General features: G+C 33.2%; 1 protein-coding gene across 1 annotated transcript; it reads left to right on the top strand.

Moving 5' to 3' along the window:
• The first annotated feature begins 7123 nt into the window (after positions 1 to 7123).
• LOC132720332 (uncharacterized) lies at positions 7124 to 14111 on the top strand. Its single transcript, XM_060704460.1, has 4 exons — positions 7124 to 7628; positions 12516 to 12549; positions 12800 to 12898; positions 13201 to 14111. The coding sequence occupies exons 1-4, from the start codon at positions 7176 to 7178 to the stop codon at positions 14088 to 14090; spliced, it is 1476 nt and encodes a 491-aa protein (XP_060560443.1). The 5' UTR covers positions 7124 to 7175; the 3' UTR covers positions 14091 to 14111.
• Positions 14112 to 17233: the final 3122 nt, after the last annotated feature.

Genomic DNA, 17233 nt, shown 5'->3' with positions numbered 1-17233 from the left:
CATGTGTATTATTATAATCAATGTTTATTTAAGTCTATTAATTAGTTAAATTGACTAATAACCAATACAGAATCAAACAACTTTTAACTGACAGTATAGCTGGATGCTGCAAACTGACCAGTGAAAGAATATTTTGTGTAATTGCTTATAACACTGGCAGTAGAATTTATGTCCAGCAAAAAGCTTTAACCATTATTCTTGGAGTTTGGGAATTTAGTATGTTTTTGGCCAATAAAGATATTTTATTAGTAAATATTCCATGAAATCTATAAATTGTTTCAAATCTTTTTACAGCTCATTAAGTATATTAGTATAAGTACCTATTTTAAATAAGCGCTTCACACAGTTGTAAGAAAGACAGTCCAGGACTGACCAGGATGGGTGGTGTGAAATGCTGCAAATTGAAAAATATAGCTCGAACCTATGAACCATTGTGGCAACCTATGTACAATTGTGGGGTTAAAAGTTAGGACAATTTCTAACACGCTAATATTGCATGCTATTCTGATGACAATAGCTGCTAAGCATTCTTAAAATGTAATACCAGTGTTCTGCCTTGTCGAAGATATGATGCATTAAATTGTTGCTAGTTTTCTATACCGCATGGAGCGTAAGTGTTTACATCATGCGATTTAAAAACAAATGGAAACCTGATTAATGTAACGTTATTAAACATGTTGGTTGAATTCGAAGGATTCGAACCCATGGAGCGCAATTGGAAATATCTGCCCTCAGGTTCATGCACGTCTCACGATCTTGATAGTCACTACTTGTATTGGGCATAGGTTTTCGGCGCGTTGGTTGGTGGCTGCCCCCGGGGCCCCCTCGCCCACTTTGCGGCCCTCCAACCTTTCAAAACCATATTATTGAAAATTGGTGAAACAATGTTGGAGTTATGGAGTTCATATTAAGATGAGTGCTGAAAAAATGTGCAGCGAGTTGCATACATTTACTAAATATGTATATATAAATCATTGTTTTATTTTTTTGTGGGAAATGAAGGTAATTGAATTAAAAGCATATACCAAGTATTAAAACATGTTTCAAATGAAAAATACTGCAGTTTACATGGTTTTGGGGGTGGGAGGGTTGTGGGGTGGGTGGCCGATCAGCGCGCCGAACACCTATGGTATAGGGTGGTTCAGGAAATGTTATTTGAAAAGTTGATGTGTTGATGCATAATTTATAGTTCACGTTGATTGAATGCACTTATTGTATACATGTATCTAGCACATATTTGAAGCAGTTTGAATGTTATTGCTAAATTAATATCTCGAGAAAATGCACTGTCAAATGTATATACATTTAGCTAGCACATATTTGGAGCATTGCTAAATTCATGTCAGGAAAAATGGCACTGTTCAAACTCGAGATCTTGATGGTTACTACCCAAATTATTGTGTTTCAGATAGTGTCATATTTGATTTATGAGCGCTAGTATATGCATATTTGTTAGAATGCTGCTTTATTTGCTAAAGTCGAATTACCTACATGGCAGTGTTGTATTATAAATCATAGAATGGCTGGGCACGACTAATTTTTTTTAGTATTCAATTCGCCGGAGCCAATAATAATATGATATTGGCGAAGCCAATATTATATGTTATTGGCGGAACCTTCGACTGGAAAACGGAAAATCTCCCGTTCACCATCCGAAGTCGACTAGTGGCGGCCGGCGAATATACATTTTGTGATACTGGCGATACTGGTTTCTGCTTCCCAGAACCAATTTCGCGCAACAGTGTCAATGCTGTGTTGTTGCTCATATACATTTGTGAAAATTGACTATTTTGTGAATGAAGAATTGAAAGACTAATATTGCTTGAACAGCTTTGATCAATGATTTTCTAGAACATACTGTTCCAAAAAGCTATACAGTTTGTTCCATTTGCTTGTTTTGATTTTGTGTCATTTGTTTGCTTTGCTATGGATGCCCTAACAGGGTTTTGTATGCCCGGTATCCAAACCTTTTGGCTCTTATTAATGGAGTCGTGCCCATAAAATGCCAAAGATTAACAAAGACATTACTCAGTGAGATAAATTACATATGCCACTATGTATGACTATAAAATAAAATTAGTTAAAGTATGATATTGTTTTGTTGTTGTCCCAAATAATGATGACTATTTCTATAGAATAGTCTCTGTTATTTGGGGAACAACTTATACCCTGCCCTGGTTATGACGTAGGTACTGTATCTACGTCATATCCTTTTAACGCTGGCGTCGAATGTTGTAACAATGGAAGAAATAAATTTTTGAAAAAAACCCACCCGCCCTCCTCGGTCAATTATGAGTGTGAAGTGTCAAAGATTTGAGCTTAATACTAGCGTCATGCTTGTTTCGTTGTTTCTGTCCTCTTTTGATATGTTTTCAGATTAGCCAACATAAGCGACGTGTTTCAAGACAGCTAGCCCTACTGAATACCACGGAAGAGGTATCTTTAGGAAAACTGCTTGGGCCAAAACCACAAGCAGAGAGAATTCGACAACGGTGCGACTCCAGAGATGTGTTCTATGAACTTTCAAATACTAGATTTCACTTGTTGTGTCTGCTAAATTTGCATTTTGCGGCCGGCGAATAGACAATTTGTGATACTGGCGATACTGTTTTCCGCTTCCCAGAACCAATTTTGCGCAACAGTGTCAATGCTGTGTTGTTGCTCATATACATTTGTGAAAATTGACTATTTTGTGAATGAAGAATTGAAAGACTAGTATTGCTTGAACAGCTTTGATCAATGATTTTCTAGAACATACTGTTCCAAAAAGCTATACAGTTTGTTCCATTTGCTTGTTTTGATTTTGTGTCATTTGTTTGCTTTGCTATGGATGTCCTAACAGGGTTTTGTATGCCCGGTATCCAAACCTTTTGGCTCTTATTAATGGAGTCGTGCCCATAAAATGCCAAAGATTAACAAAGACATTACTCAGTGAGATAAATTACATATACCACTATGTATGACTGTAAAATAAAATTAGTTAAAGTATGATATTGTTTTGTTGTTGTCCCAAATAACTTATGTATATTAAAAATGCATTATCTCTTAGAACTACATGTTTTTAAAATTAATTGTAGTTCATCCTCATATGATAATTGATTTGTAATGTAAATATGTTATTTCACTGTGACAATTATGCATATTGTATATATTTGTATATGTGATGATGTACTTATTGTACAAGTCATGAATAAAATTGTTGTTCTGTTTTATTCTGTTCTTTTTTCAGTTTGGTTAAATAAAGAATATATTGATAGTTTGCTTACTGCGTTGGAAATCCTGTCAGGTATCCGCCATTTATTGCACAATTCTGCGTTACTTTTTGCACGAATCGTGTGTTATTTTTACATTCTTGCGTTACTGGATATACACGGTGAATTACTTGTATCACTACAGATACGAAGCTTTACTTGTGATAGAAGATAAATTGTATTAATACCTATGTTACTATATACGAGGGGTTATCCAAAAATTCGTGGACTTTCTTTGTTGCGTAAAATATATTTGAGATATTGATTTGAAATTCTCACACTGCTTATAAGAATTAATAACAAATAAACACGGAAAAAAACATGTGAGTAGCTTCTTACATTACAACAATATTTAATTTTACATAAACACATGTCGGCGACAGCGGCGCACTCCAAAAAGTTATTGACGTCATCGTCATAATATTAACGTACAACTAGTGCTTCAATAGTACAGTCAATGACAGTTACTGCTTCTCAAAGTAATGTCCATCACTAAAATTTTTTTATGCCACTTAAATACTAATGAACGTGAAATTTTCTTTTCTCTGTTCGTCTGCTGATTTTTATCAAATGTTTTTGAAGGTGTCATTTCCAAATTACAACAAAAATTTATGATCGTGCGATTTTCTAATTACCGCGTATCCGTCATTTTCCCGTTGTAAACAATAAAGGCGTCTGGCGTTTCTAGCGATATCAACAAAAATAAACGGAAAAGACGTCCATTATTTTAAAGAATTACTTAAATGACATCATAGAAAAAACATTCGATGTTCAGCGGGTTTTCTGCGTTATTTTTTTTTTTGCAAGAAATATACCAAGACTTACTGCACTTTTCTACCGTGCGCCGGGTGCCGTGTTTGTGCTTATTTAAAAGTGATATAAAATCATTATTTTTTGACACAATTAACTGTTCCTTTCAAAATGTGTTGATAATATTCTACAATGTATGCTGATAAATTTTCATTACAATATACGTTGACGTTCAAGAGATATTTAAAAAGTCCACGAATTTTTGGATAACCCCTCGTATAGTAACATAATCTAGGGTATTTCAGGGCCATTATGGCAAGATCTAGGTCATTATGCAAAGGTCATGGTTTTTGGCACGAACAAACCCGAAAATTTTCACTTCACTCTTGATGGCAAACCCCTTGAAATTGTAAAAGAGTATAAATATTTGGGAGTGGTATTTTCGTCCTCGGGTAGTTTTCTTAGTGCTAGAAAATCGCTTGCCTCTCAAGCAAATAAAGCTATGCATCTTTTATATAGTAGAATATTCAATCTAGACTTACCTATTGACCTTCAACTTAAGCTTTTCGATCAAACTATTTTACCTATTCTTACATTCAATTGTGAAGTTTGGGGTTTTGAAAACCTCGACATTCTAGAAAAAATACATACCGATTTTCTCCGAAAAATAACTCATTGCAGAAAAAGTACACCTTTATATATGTTATATGGTGAACTAGGTCGTTATCCCCTAGAGATAATAATCAAAACCAGAATAATCAGCTTTTGGTCTAAACTTTGTACTTCACATGAAAATAAGATATCTAGACTATGTTATAACTATATGTATAGATCTGCGTTAAATTTTAAATGGATTCGTCATGTACAGAATATACTAGATAATACTGGTAATACCTATTTTTGGTTAAATCAAAATCTAATAGAAAATCGTAATATTCACAAGAAAATTAACAGATGCCTAATAGATCAGTTTTATCAAACATGGTCCGGTTTACTAAGGAATTCATCTAAAGGAAGAAACTATATGATATTTAAAGATGCACCAATTTTCGAACCTTACCTAAAACTTTTACCATATAACCAACGTATTAATCTTTTTCATTTTAGAACTGGCAACCACTGGTTACCAGTCGAAACTGGTAGATGGCGCCAGTCTTTTGTAGAACATGATCAAAGGAAATGCACTTTATGTAATCAAAATGATATTGCTGATGAATTTCACTATATATTAAAATGCCCTTTCTTTTGTCTTAGTAGAAGAAGCCTAATTCCAAGTAAATATTACAATAGACCGAACACACTCAAGTTCAAAGAACTGATGCAATCAACTTCATTCTCTTTACTAAAAAATGTTGCCATTTTCTCTAAACGTATAATGTCATTTTTCAATAAATGATTTCTGTTCATTTTATATGAGATATAGCCTAGATACAAAAAAATACAATAGCTTTCTTTCAATATGCCAAATTTGTTTATTTACTTTTTATGAAGACTATTTCCTTCTTTAACCTGTCAGATGCTTACATTTTGTTGATTTTTGTTTACTTTATTTTCCTATACTTCAGAGGTTACATGTAATGCTTATATTCTGTTTGTTTTTGTTTACTATATTTTACAGTACTTCAGTTGTCACCCGTAATGTAACCGGGAGCAATTATTGAACAAACATAAAGCAACGGTTTCCAAATTAAATAAATAAATAAATAAATAAACAATGTTAAGAAATAACTTACCCAGTGAGTCAATCGATTGAATCTTTTTGTTGTTACTTTTTCAACTCATGTGTTAATCCATTCATTTCTTTATTTATAAACTGTATTCCATATTTATATAAACACACGTGTACACATCCACAAGTCGCACGAGATCTCCAATTACTGAACTGTAAACACCCACACACCTACTGACCTGTAGTGCCACACTTGTGAATGTGTACTACGTAAATTGCTGTATAAACGCTTAAGTTATTGTACAATTTAAGATTTGATGACCATCAAATATAAGTATATAATTTTAAACTGTCCCCTTTGTTGATAAAATAATAATAATAATTTAATTTTAGTAAATACCCTTTCCACAATTTATATTCATACCATAATCTGCATGCAAACTGCCATGTGTATATATATTCTATTTTTGCCTAAGTGATTAAATCATGTTGTTCTCATGTATATGTACTGTAGAACCTGATTGTAAATAAAAGTATATGTCTGTCTGTCTGTCTGCAATTTTGGCCGCCTTGCTACTCGGTATTATTTTTCCATAATGGGCGAGTGAATGAGCGCACGCGCAGAATGACGTAATCAACTCTCAGTGACTTTCAAGATGTCTGCTGACGTCGAATGAACTGTAGTCACTTGCACACAAAATATATTAAAGGTTAAATGACATTATTAATCACAATCAGCAAAGCTTAACATTAAAGATTTATAAACGCAAGACAAAACATCACCCTCAAAAATTCTAAAATTGATTTCAGATTGACGGTAGGAAAGAGATCGGATCGGTGGCATTCAGACCTAGGGTAACCATTAGTCTCAGAAACCGTTTTGAAAGATTGACGGCACAAAACTTCATAAATAACTGGCACTTGATCTAAATGTAATTCTCACACAAAAAATGTGAAGAGAAGGATACTGTATTTATCGATAAAAATCAACAATAAATAACATTTACTTATATTTATTTTATTTTGTGTTGTCATGTTTTCCAAGTTAATCGGAGGGTTAAACTGTACATGACAGGTATTTGTTTACATTGACAACTGTTCGTTTCTTAGTAAGGGCGTCAACCAAGATTAGCGGCGATGCCCTCAGGCCATTGTGCACATCTTCGGGCCATTATCGCATAATGGCGAGTATTAACCTCTAAATATTCACGTTAGTATTCGATAAAGACCATTATATATTATTCTCTACTTTAAGTTTCGATCTAGCATAATCATATAATGTTATATGAGCAACGTGAACGTGTAAATGTTGTAAATCGAAAAGACGTAGTGCATTATTTTAATTTTCGCGCTTTGATTTCAGTTATATATAACGTCGAAAATGATTGGTTATTCGTTTACACTGCGGAATTCAATCGAATGCGAACATGCGAAAACGAAAGTAGTATAAAATTCATAAACAGTGCAAATATCAAATTTTCATTGTTGTAATATTGACTTTTAATATGTCGGAGGAATTATATCATTGTAATTTTATATATAATAATATTGAAATTAATGAAACTGAAGATAATCGGCTCGCTACAAAATTCGTTCAGTATTTAGACAGGAAAATAAGTGGGTGGGGTTTAAAATGTTATCTTGCAGAAAGGGATTGTTTAGCGGGTAGAAACGTGTTTGATGAACTGTTTAGGATAGTGTCAGAGACAGAGAAATGCATAGTAATTATAACCCCAGAGTTTAGGAGAAATTACTGGGCTAAATATTGCAAACAAGCTGCGTTTAAGTATTTGTTACAAGAGGAACACCAACACAAGATGATCCCGATTACTCTTAATATCGATGATATAGGATCACTGAAGGAGTTGAATGTTAATGACCCAATTCATATAAAAGGATCGAATGAAGGGGAATGGGGAAATGATATAAACGAAATGCGCTGGCAAAAACTGAAAAAGGTATGACCAAATCATGAAAACTTGTTTGTTACTATTTAGATTATATATTGCAAACCATTAGAGAGTTATAAATCTACATAAATTACAAATGATCGTCACTTTATACGCAATTTAGAAACATATCTATCCTACTTCCACAGTAGAGGTGGCACACTACATGTATATATTAGCTAAAGAGACTTCAGCGAACAGATTTTATAGTATTGCCAAACCTGTCAAAATAAAAGCGACATATAAAGTTATGGAAGCCAGAACTAACTATATTCAGCTTAAAATGATTTAATAACATAAAGTATTTATAGAATATTGTGATTTAATTACATAAAGTATTTATAGAATATTGTGAGTTAATTACATAAAGTATTTATAAAATATTGATCTTTAAAGGGATCCCATTTCTCTCAAACATCCTGACTGTATAAATAAACCAAGCTAGTGAAGAAAGTTGATTTTAAAAAGTCGATGTGTTTGTGTACAAACTTTTCCTTTGTTCTTACTAACCCATTATACTTAGTACACTTAAATGATCATTTGAAAATAGCAGTACAGTTTTTTTATTGATTCATATAGGAAAAAAAAAACTCGACCGCTATATAACGGTTGAGTTTTTATTCGCACCTTGTATATACCATTGCAGTTTTTGGGGAGGCAATGCCGACCCAATGTTAATAACTGTCTGTCAAATCTTACTGCCGCGGTAATCAGGTCAAAAAATAGTACCTTGATTTTTTCTAAGCTGACTCATCACTCATCACAGACATTTACAATATGAAAATATTTTCATTCTTCAATTTCATATCAGATAATAATTCTCTGAAAAATTCTTGATTTTTGTTTGTTATTTTTTCAAAATCACTACTCCGTGACGTCATACTGCCGCGGTAATCAGGTTTAGGCATACGTACGTCTGTAATAAATAGTTCTAGTATGAAAACCCTTCTACATAATAACTTTATCAATAATTTTTTAACAAAAAGCATAAATGAAAATTATAAGTAAATGCTTTAATTAGGTGGCAAATATTCTTTATTATTTTTTATAACAATTTTCCAATTACTACGCAGCGACCAACTGTTTATGACGGGTCATTAACTAGAACGTTGCAACACCGTAGTCTCAATATCATGCATGTTCTTTTGTTGATATAAACCATTAATAGTCCTTAATATTTTTTAAAGACAAATAATGGTACTGTGCGTTTCGGATAATTATTTAGTGACGCGGTGGTCAAGTCCACTTTAACGGTGTAAAACAGTTATCATATTGTGTTCAATATCTTAAGTCAAGCAGGCTTGCCATATACATTAAAATATCGACAAATATACTAACTGGCGGCGTAACGCAGTAGGTTAAGTTGTGTGGTAAATTTTTAGTTACATATCAATGCAAGACAGCCAGGTTCGGTCCCAAATTTTTTTGTATAATTATCAATCGATTAAGATTTTCTTTTTTTCTTGTAAAGATTATTAGCGCTGTGTTATTTTCTATTAACTTCTCATTTCACTTTTGTTTTTAAATGTTGCTATACCTAGCAAGTTGGTGCAACCTGATACGGAATGCATACATGTACATAAATTGTTTCAACTATAGTTAAGTTGGCATGAAAAACTTATGCGCTGCAAAAGTACTACTAATATATATTACACACTACACAGAATAAAAATTATTATTTCCGGTATATATAAATTATTCGAAATTATAACAAAACTGCCTTTATATTCCAATTAATTTGCATCTCATGTAAAAATGAAAATGGGAAAGAAAAAGGAAAAAAAGGTTTGACAACTTGTGTGGCTCGAACTCATGATACAATTTAACTTGTATGGCATCCTAGTGACTTAACCAACTTTGCCATCGAGACTTTTCAAATTGTATTTCTGATTTTAAATCATATTCACTTCTAAATACCCTGTTTTACCTATTCAGACAAAGATTGTAAACTTTTGTGTACACAAAAATTGCAACGTCACTCTCACATTATCATAGCGGCACAGTAAATTGTCGCTTACATCAGAGACATGGATCGTGCTTGCGTGATAACTAAGGAAAACTAACTTATTAGTACACCCTAGGAGGCTGTACGCGGAAAACGCTCATAAACCGCTATATCATATAGCTGTAAAGTGAACAGTTAAATGACAGAAATATGTGGTCAAATATATTTTAACAAGGAAATAATTATTTCAGAGAAAGACGCAAAGATCAGTCTTCAATCAAATGAATGATCCCGTATTTTGTAATTAGAAAGTTTATTTAATTCTAGGGTAACGCATCATAATTTGATAGTCCATGTGTAATCGTATCGATTTATTCAGGGAATAGACATATACATAAAAATTATACAATTTAATCACAGATATCAATAAATAATAAAATTCAAATTTTCAATACAGATTATGAGATAAATAAAAAATATCAAAGAATAAGAGGCTTAAAAAACAACAACAAAAAACAACAAAAAAAACGCATATATATACGAATGACTTACAGTTTAGCATCGGGAATTCATCAACATATCTTACGAAACTTTAATTTGAAAACGATATTTGCGGGCGCTGAAGTGATTAATGTTTATTTGAATAAATCAAATAAAAAAACTTATATGTTTGTGTTCTAAAAATAATCGGCGGCATAAGAGGAATTTCGTATTCATTTTACAACACTTGAAAAAATACTACAGAAAATGTGTTGTTGTTTTTTGTTTTGTTTTCAACAAAAGTGTGTGTGTTTAAGTTTATTTATACTCGGGGCCGGAATAACCATATGTCCGAGATTATAGCATCGGGGACGTCTTTTTCAAGCCGAATCTTCCTGGTAGTCCATTCTTCGTTCGTTGGTGGTAAAGGAGACGACAATACCGGCAAGGCATCAACTTCCTGACTGACGATAACAAAAACGGCATTCATTAGCGCCAAACCTCCAGAGTAAGTCACGACAGGTCAACCAATCACCTCTGGTACTTGAGATGACTTGACCTTGACCTGCTGTGTGCCTTCTCCGCGACGTGCACGCCTCTGGAGGGATTTTGGAGAAGTTTCAACAAAAAACTTCCAAAACACGCTATTTATAAATTATAACACCATTCATAGCACTGACGCTTCGATGTTCTCATCTATTTGCGGGAAATGGTCGACAGGGAAAACCCTACGTAATAACCGCACACCCTGTTAACAATAGATTTTCCGCAGTTATATTTCAAGCTAGTGAGGTTTAAAAGATACATGTAGAATCTATCTATTAACTACCATAAGTTGGTTGAGTGTTGGCGGTAAAAAAAAGAAGATATAACTTCCTGATCAATTTTCACTTAGGTTGATTCAATTTTGAATAAGCTTTGCAGATATGTATTTTTTCAAGAAATATTTAGTTTTTATAAATATCCGAAGCCGTCAAAGTCAGCGACGAGTAATGAAATGGGAATAATTTTCTGAAACGTGATTTTACTCCAGATCTGCTTCGGAAGAAGACATCTTTCTGTCCGTAGAGCATGGATATTAATACTCATCACAAGACAGTATCTTATTGATCTCAATTATGGTACATGACATGTAAATATGTATAATTTTTATATTCAATAAAAATGTTGCATAACTTGCAGTTGTTATTATCATTCAATGATATTAAAATGACATAAAGTATTTATGATAAGCAGTCCTAGAATATTTTGATAAGGAACAGTCAGTTGTAAAATGTTATTGTTATCTTATAATGAACAGTCGTCATACTTTCTGGTATGTCATTGATTATTGACAGTTTAGGTTTTTCAAAATTTGCAGGATTAGCAGTCCGAATGTAGACCTCAATGAAATGTTCTGGAATATTAACAAAATGAATAGTCAACCATATTAACCATATATATGAATGGTTGAACACAACAGTAAGGATAAATGACACAATGTGCATATCTTCTTATTTTGGTAATAATTGAAATAACAGCACATTTTAAGCAAAAAGAAAAGAAACTATAAGTATGAAACATTCTGTCATAGCCTCCCCATCAGTACATTCAGTGCTTTGATTTTCACAGCGGCTCTAATGGGTCAGTGGTAAAGAACATTTCCAGTAGCAAAAAAAAAAAAAAAATGGAATCAATAAAACAAAAAACTAAATACAATGTAAAATACAAACAAAGATAATAAATGAAATGAAATTTACTCTCATTTAATCAAAAGGTACATCCGTTAAATGAATTATTTCCACTGAAAAAAAACCCTTTAATCTTGAATCAATTTTGGTAACAGTTACAATCCGCCTCTAACATTGGATGCCTTTCGTATATCTTTTTTTTTGCGGCAACAAAAACAACTTGAAAAACTGTCTTATCATAAATAACTGTAATGTAGCTGACGATTTATTTATTATTTATTTATTTTTTTATTTATTTCTATAACAAAAAAAGAAAACATTATGCCACTGCGATAAAACAGTTATAGTATATGAAACTCGTACGTTAGTTACGAGGATATAACACCGGCTGGGCAACATCTCGGGATGTTTCTGCAAAAAAATTGTCTCGGCCTAACGGCCTCGCCATTTTTTAGCAGAGACATCCTTGATGTCGCCCCAGCCAGTGTTATATCCTCTTAACTAACTCGTTTCATGTACTATAACTATTACATAGACAATGTGCATTTGTTTTGTTGATTTCTGGGATGTCAACAGGAGTATATGTGCACAAATCAGTTTGTTATTTCTGAGATGTTGATTTAATCTTTTTAAAGCCGCACAAAAACTATTTAACATTTTAACACAGTTTTCCTCACAAAGTGCCTCCCAGTTATGGTCAATGGAAATGTGCAGTTGTAGATGTCAACAATAAAAGTAATTAACATCCTTGGTGAAAAACAAAATTTCTTCAATACCAGAATATAAATTCTTTATTTTCAGACACTTGAAGAAAAAGTATCACATGTAGCTAAAGGTATGTTGGATTCGAATATATGTTGAGAGATATTTCAGTAGAGGTAAATAATATTTCAGTAGTACACGTTTAAGTATAGAAATTATGCCTACTCGTTACTCTATGGATTATTGTTTTTATTTGTCCTCATCAATTAAAGTGCCTCATAAAATCCGATATTTTAGAAGAGATGCAAACTAATCAGGAATCACAAATTGTATCATGACTTACATTAACGCTGCATCAACTCATGTAGAATATTTTACTTTAGAACGAGGTGACAATCGGCTTCGAACAGAGGGACAACAACTGCTGGTTACAGTACCATCTTCAGCTACAAATATGTCAAACATTCCGTTCTTTCCTACAGGTATTGTTGTTTTCCTTTTTGCACTGCACACTTTTGTATTTTATTCTCAATGACCTGCGACTTTTAGATCATTTTGCATTGTGTGTGAGAAGTTTGAGATGTAATTTGTAAGCTATCTTTCACATTCTCGATTTCTTTAAATTCTTGTACTGATTCCTAGTGAGTGTGTTAAGGTATGCCCTAGTATTCCGGAAGATATTTTTTAAAACCAATTAACATTACAGCTTAGTTAATAATAACATGTCCCTTTACAAGACGTATGCTTTTGTTTATTTCCAGAAGTTTTTTTTATTTATTTATAGAGCAAAGATCGATTTCAGATGAAGTAGGTTCAGGAGAAATTTTACATTATCCTACAGAGGAATCTGCTTATCTATCTGTCGATGGTGTCACAACGTCTGTAAGCATTCCTGACAACAGACACAGCGACATGCCATTACTACATGAGAGTCAAGAAGCGATTAATCAACAAGACGACGTCGCACAGCAATTACAATCATTGAATTTAGATACCGTAGATGGACCACCACATATGAACAGATTCGAGATGATAGAAGATGTTGATTTAAGTATTGATACTTCACCAGCTGAAACCGAGAATCAGAGGCCGGAAACTATTGGTGGAGATGAAAGTCTAAACATTTCTGTGAATATCGAAGTGAAAAAAGACAGTGCGTCATTCCTTTATGTTACACCTACTCAAGACGAGACGGATTTGAAAATACCTTTCGCTAATGAAGATACCCCTAGATTACCCGATCAACGTCGTTTGAACCTGATTTCAACAAAGAATTCTCCTGACTCCGGTTATACAACACCATTTGAATCCATCTCAAGGCCGATATGCCCCAACATTGAAAATCGGCCAGATTTAAGTATTGGTACTTCACCAGTTGAAACCGAGTATCATAGGCCGGAAACTATTGGTGGAGATGAAAGTCTAAACATTTCTGAAGTGAAAAAAGACAGTGGGTCATTCCTTGATGTTACACCTGCTCAAGACGAGACAGATTTGAAAATACCTTTCGCTAATGAAGATACCCCTAGATTACCCGATCAACGTCGTTTGAACCAGATTTCAACAAAGAATTCTCCTGACTCCGGTCATACAACACCATCTGAATCCATATCAAGGACTATATGCCTCAACATAGAAAATCGGCCAGAAATCCAAACCGATGATAAAAGATAAAACCCCAAGATAACAGCTCAACTACCGGTAAGATTATGAAAGAATCTTACAACTTTTAGGCATTTTTTTTACTTTTACTTTACGTTACATTTATTTTTTATATTTAATACATTATGGAAAAGTCAGATTGTTATACAGACTTTCTTATAAAAAAAAGCCCTATATTAATAATTGTACATAATAAAACTGTTAATGTTGACTCAAATAATACTCGGATATACATGTGACAGTAAATGTCGATATGAACGAACACATTAAAATTTCAGGTTCCGTTAAAGTTAAACCTCCATTGGCGCAGGCTTCCTCATCATCAGCTGTTATTCGACCATCTGAAGCTTCATTACCAATGCTTGACCAGAAGAAACCAAGAAGTGCAGGGAGTATATTTGGAGCCTGTCTGTCTGTAGCAGTGGACACATTTTTTAACAGCGACCTAGCATTTAAATGATAAATTTACATGATAGTTATAAAGCGAATTAGAAGAGTCATTTGTAACTAAAATTGCTATTTTTTAAAAACTATCAAAACTTGTAAAGTCTTGATAATCATGACAAGGCACAGATGTTAGACGAGGGTCATTATCCCAAAACCTAAACTTTTAGGAATTATTCCCTATTTGAAACTATTGAAACTTTTTGAAAAATATTTATTAAAATTGATCGTTCTCCTCTACCGTCGAGCTTTAACAGCGTATGTGGTGTTCTTTTTATTTGGGGACCATACACCACTGTCCATGGAATGGCGCTGTGTCGCATTAACACATTGCAGATGTTGATAAATTAATAATTTTAAATGAACCAGTGCTTAAAGTTACTTTCTAATACCGTCCAAAACAGGCTTGGTGAAACCGAGCCTGCAACATTTTCATTTTCGCCGTTTTGAACGTTCTCTAGTGATTACTTTTTATATATTTTGCCTGTGTAGCTGAAGAAATGTGGGACCTTAGTGGTGACGTTCCGGAAACGTTGCTTTTAAGTTGAAAATTACCTTTCAGTATATTTATATCAGTATATGTTGATTATACGCATTACATAGACAATTTTGAGTGATTTTCATTACCGACAAAACATACTTTTCAATCCTTTCACATTTTATTGAGATGTGTTGATGCTTTTATACAAAGCCTATACATAATATATTTCTCTGTACAGCATTTCTTTTTTGACTTTTATATTTCTATTGTTTGTTTGTTGACATATTATACTGTTTTATTACCTTTTTTTTCCCAAATTTGTAAATTTTTGTCCCAAAATTTAAAATTTTGGAAAAGATTGTTTTTACCATTGACTCCCAAAACACTGATGACATGTGACTTTTTCTGAAAAAAAATTTTGATAGATGCATGAAACCCATCGGGGGAAATTTGGGAAAAACTCATTAGATAAAGACAGCTTTTAAAACCACCCTCCCAAATGAAATTAACCAAAGTAATTTTGACTTTTTTTTATAAAAATTTGGCAAATTTTGATGTAAACCTTATCCAAACCAGGGAAATTTTGTAACTTGTCCATGTTTTTTTCTTTTTTGATTAAAAATTTTTAATAAAAAATACTCAAAAAATATAAATTAAAAAATTCTTTTTTATTATTGAAACAAAATAAATTTTCCCTAAATAAACTACACAAAAATGGGCCATTTTGTTTCATTCAATAAAGAGACTCAACGATATTTTGTTAACATACTGTACATATAATTAGGTTTATAATATAATTGTTGAATGAAATAAATGTAGCACATTTTATTATAAGTTTATGTTCTCTTTCCAGTATTATACATGCCACACTTAAATCTTAGAGTAACACATTTGATGAACGTGTGTTCTATCCAAGACCATTGAAAAATGTTTTTAAAATACAAATTTACAAGTCCCTGAACTGGTTAATTATCCCCCGCCGATGGAATCGGGAGGGGGATATAGTTTTGGCGTTGTCCGTCCGTCCTTCCGTCCGTCCGTCTGTCCGTCCGTCCGTCCGTCCGTCCATCCGTCCGTCCGTCCGTCCATCCGTCCGTCCGAATTTCGTTTCCGGAGTAGTTCTCTGCAACTAATGGCTGGAATTCAACGAAACTTTATGGGAATGTTGATCAGCATGTGAAGTTGTGCACCTGGGTATTTTCGTCTGGATATTTTTTAGTATTTTTAGAGTTATTGCCCTTGACTTAAGAATTTCGTTTCCGGAGTAGTTCTCTGCAACTAATGGCTGGAATTCAACGAAACTTTATGGGAATGTTGATCAGCATGTGAAGTTGTGCACCTGGGTATTTTCGTCTGGATATTTTTAGTATTTTTAGAGTTATTGCCTTGACTTAGTAAAATTTTGTAATTTTCAAGTTGTGTCGCATGTAACTCAAAAAAGTATTTGACCTAGAGTCATGAAACTTTACGGGAATGTTGATCAGTATGTGTAGTTGTGCACCTGGGTATTTTCATCTGGATATTTTTTAGTATTTTTAGAGTTATTGCCCTTGACTTAGTAAAATTTTGTAATTTTCAACTTGTGTCGCATGTAACTCAAAAAGTATTTGACCTAGAGTCATGAAACTTTACAGGAATGTTGATCAGTATGTGTAGTTGTGCACCTGGGTATTTTCGTCTGGATATTTTTAGTATTTTTAGAGTTATTACCCTTGACTTAGTAAAATTTTGTCCGAATTTCGTTTCCAGAGTAGTTCTCTGCAACTAATGGCTAGAATTCAACGAAACTTTATGGGAATGTTGATCAGCATGTGCAGTTGTGCATCTGGGTATTTTCGTCTGGATATTTTTAGTATTTTTAGAGTTATTGCCCTTGACTTAGTAAAATTTTGTAATTTTCAACTTTGTCGCATGTAACTCAAAAAGTATTTTACCTAGAGTCATGAAACTTTACAGGAATGTTGATCAGTATGTGTAGTTGTGCACCTGGGTATTTTCGTCTGGATATTTTTTAGTATTTTTAGAGTTATTGCCCTTGACTTAGTAAAATTTTGTAATTTTCAATCACAATCATCAGTCACACGGGGCCAGAAAAGGAGTTTCAAAAATGCAAAATTAAAAAAATCTTGTCTGACAGTACAAGGCCTAGAGCTTTGATATTTGGTATATGATATAACATATAGGTCCTCTGCCAAAATTGTTCAAATTTTAGCCCTGGGTCAAAATTGGC

This window comes from Ruditapes philippinarum, unplaced genomic scaffold, assembly GCF_026571515.1.
Source record: "Ruditapes philippinarum isolate M1 unplaced genomic scaffold, ASM2657151v2 ctg7492_1_1_1_1, whole genome shotgun sequence".
NCBI lineage: Eukaryota > Metazoa > Mollusca > Bivalvia > Venerida > Veneridae > Ruditapes > Ruditapes philippinarum.
This window is presented reverse-complemented; position numbering and strand designations above follow the sequence as displayed.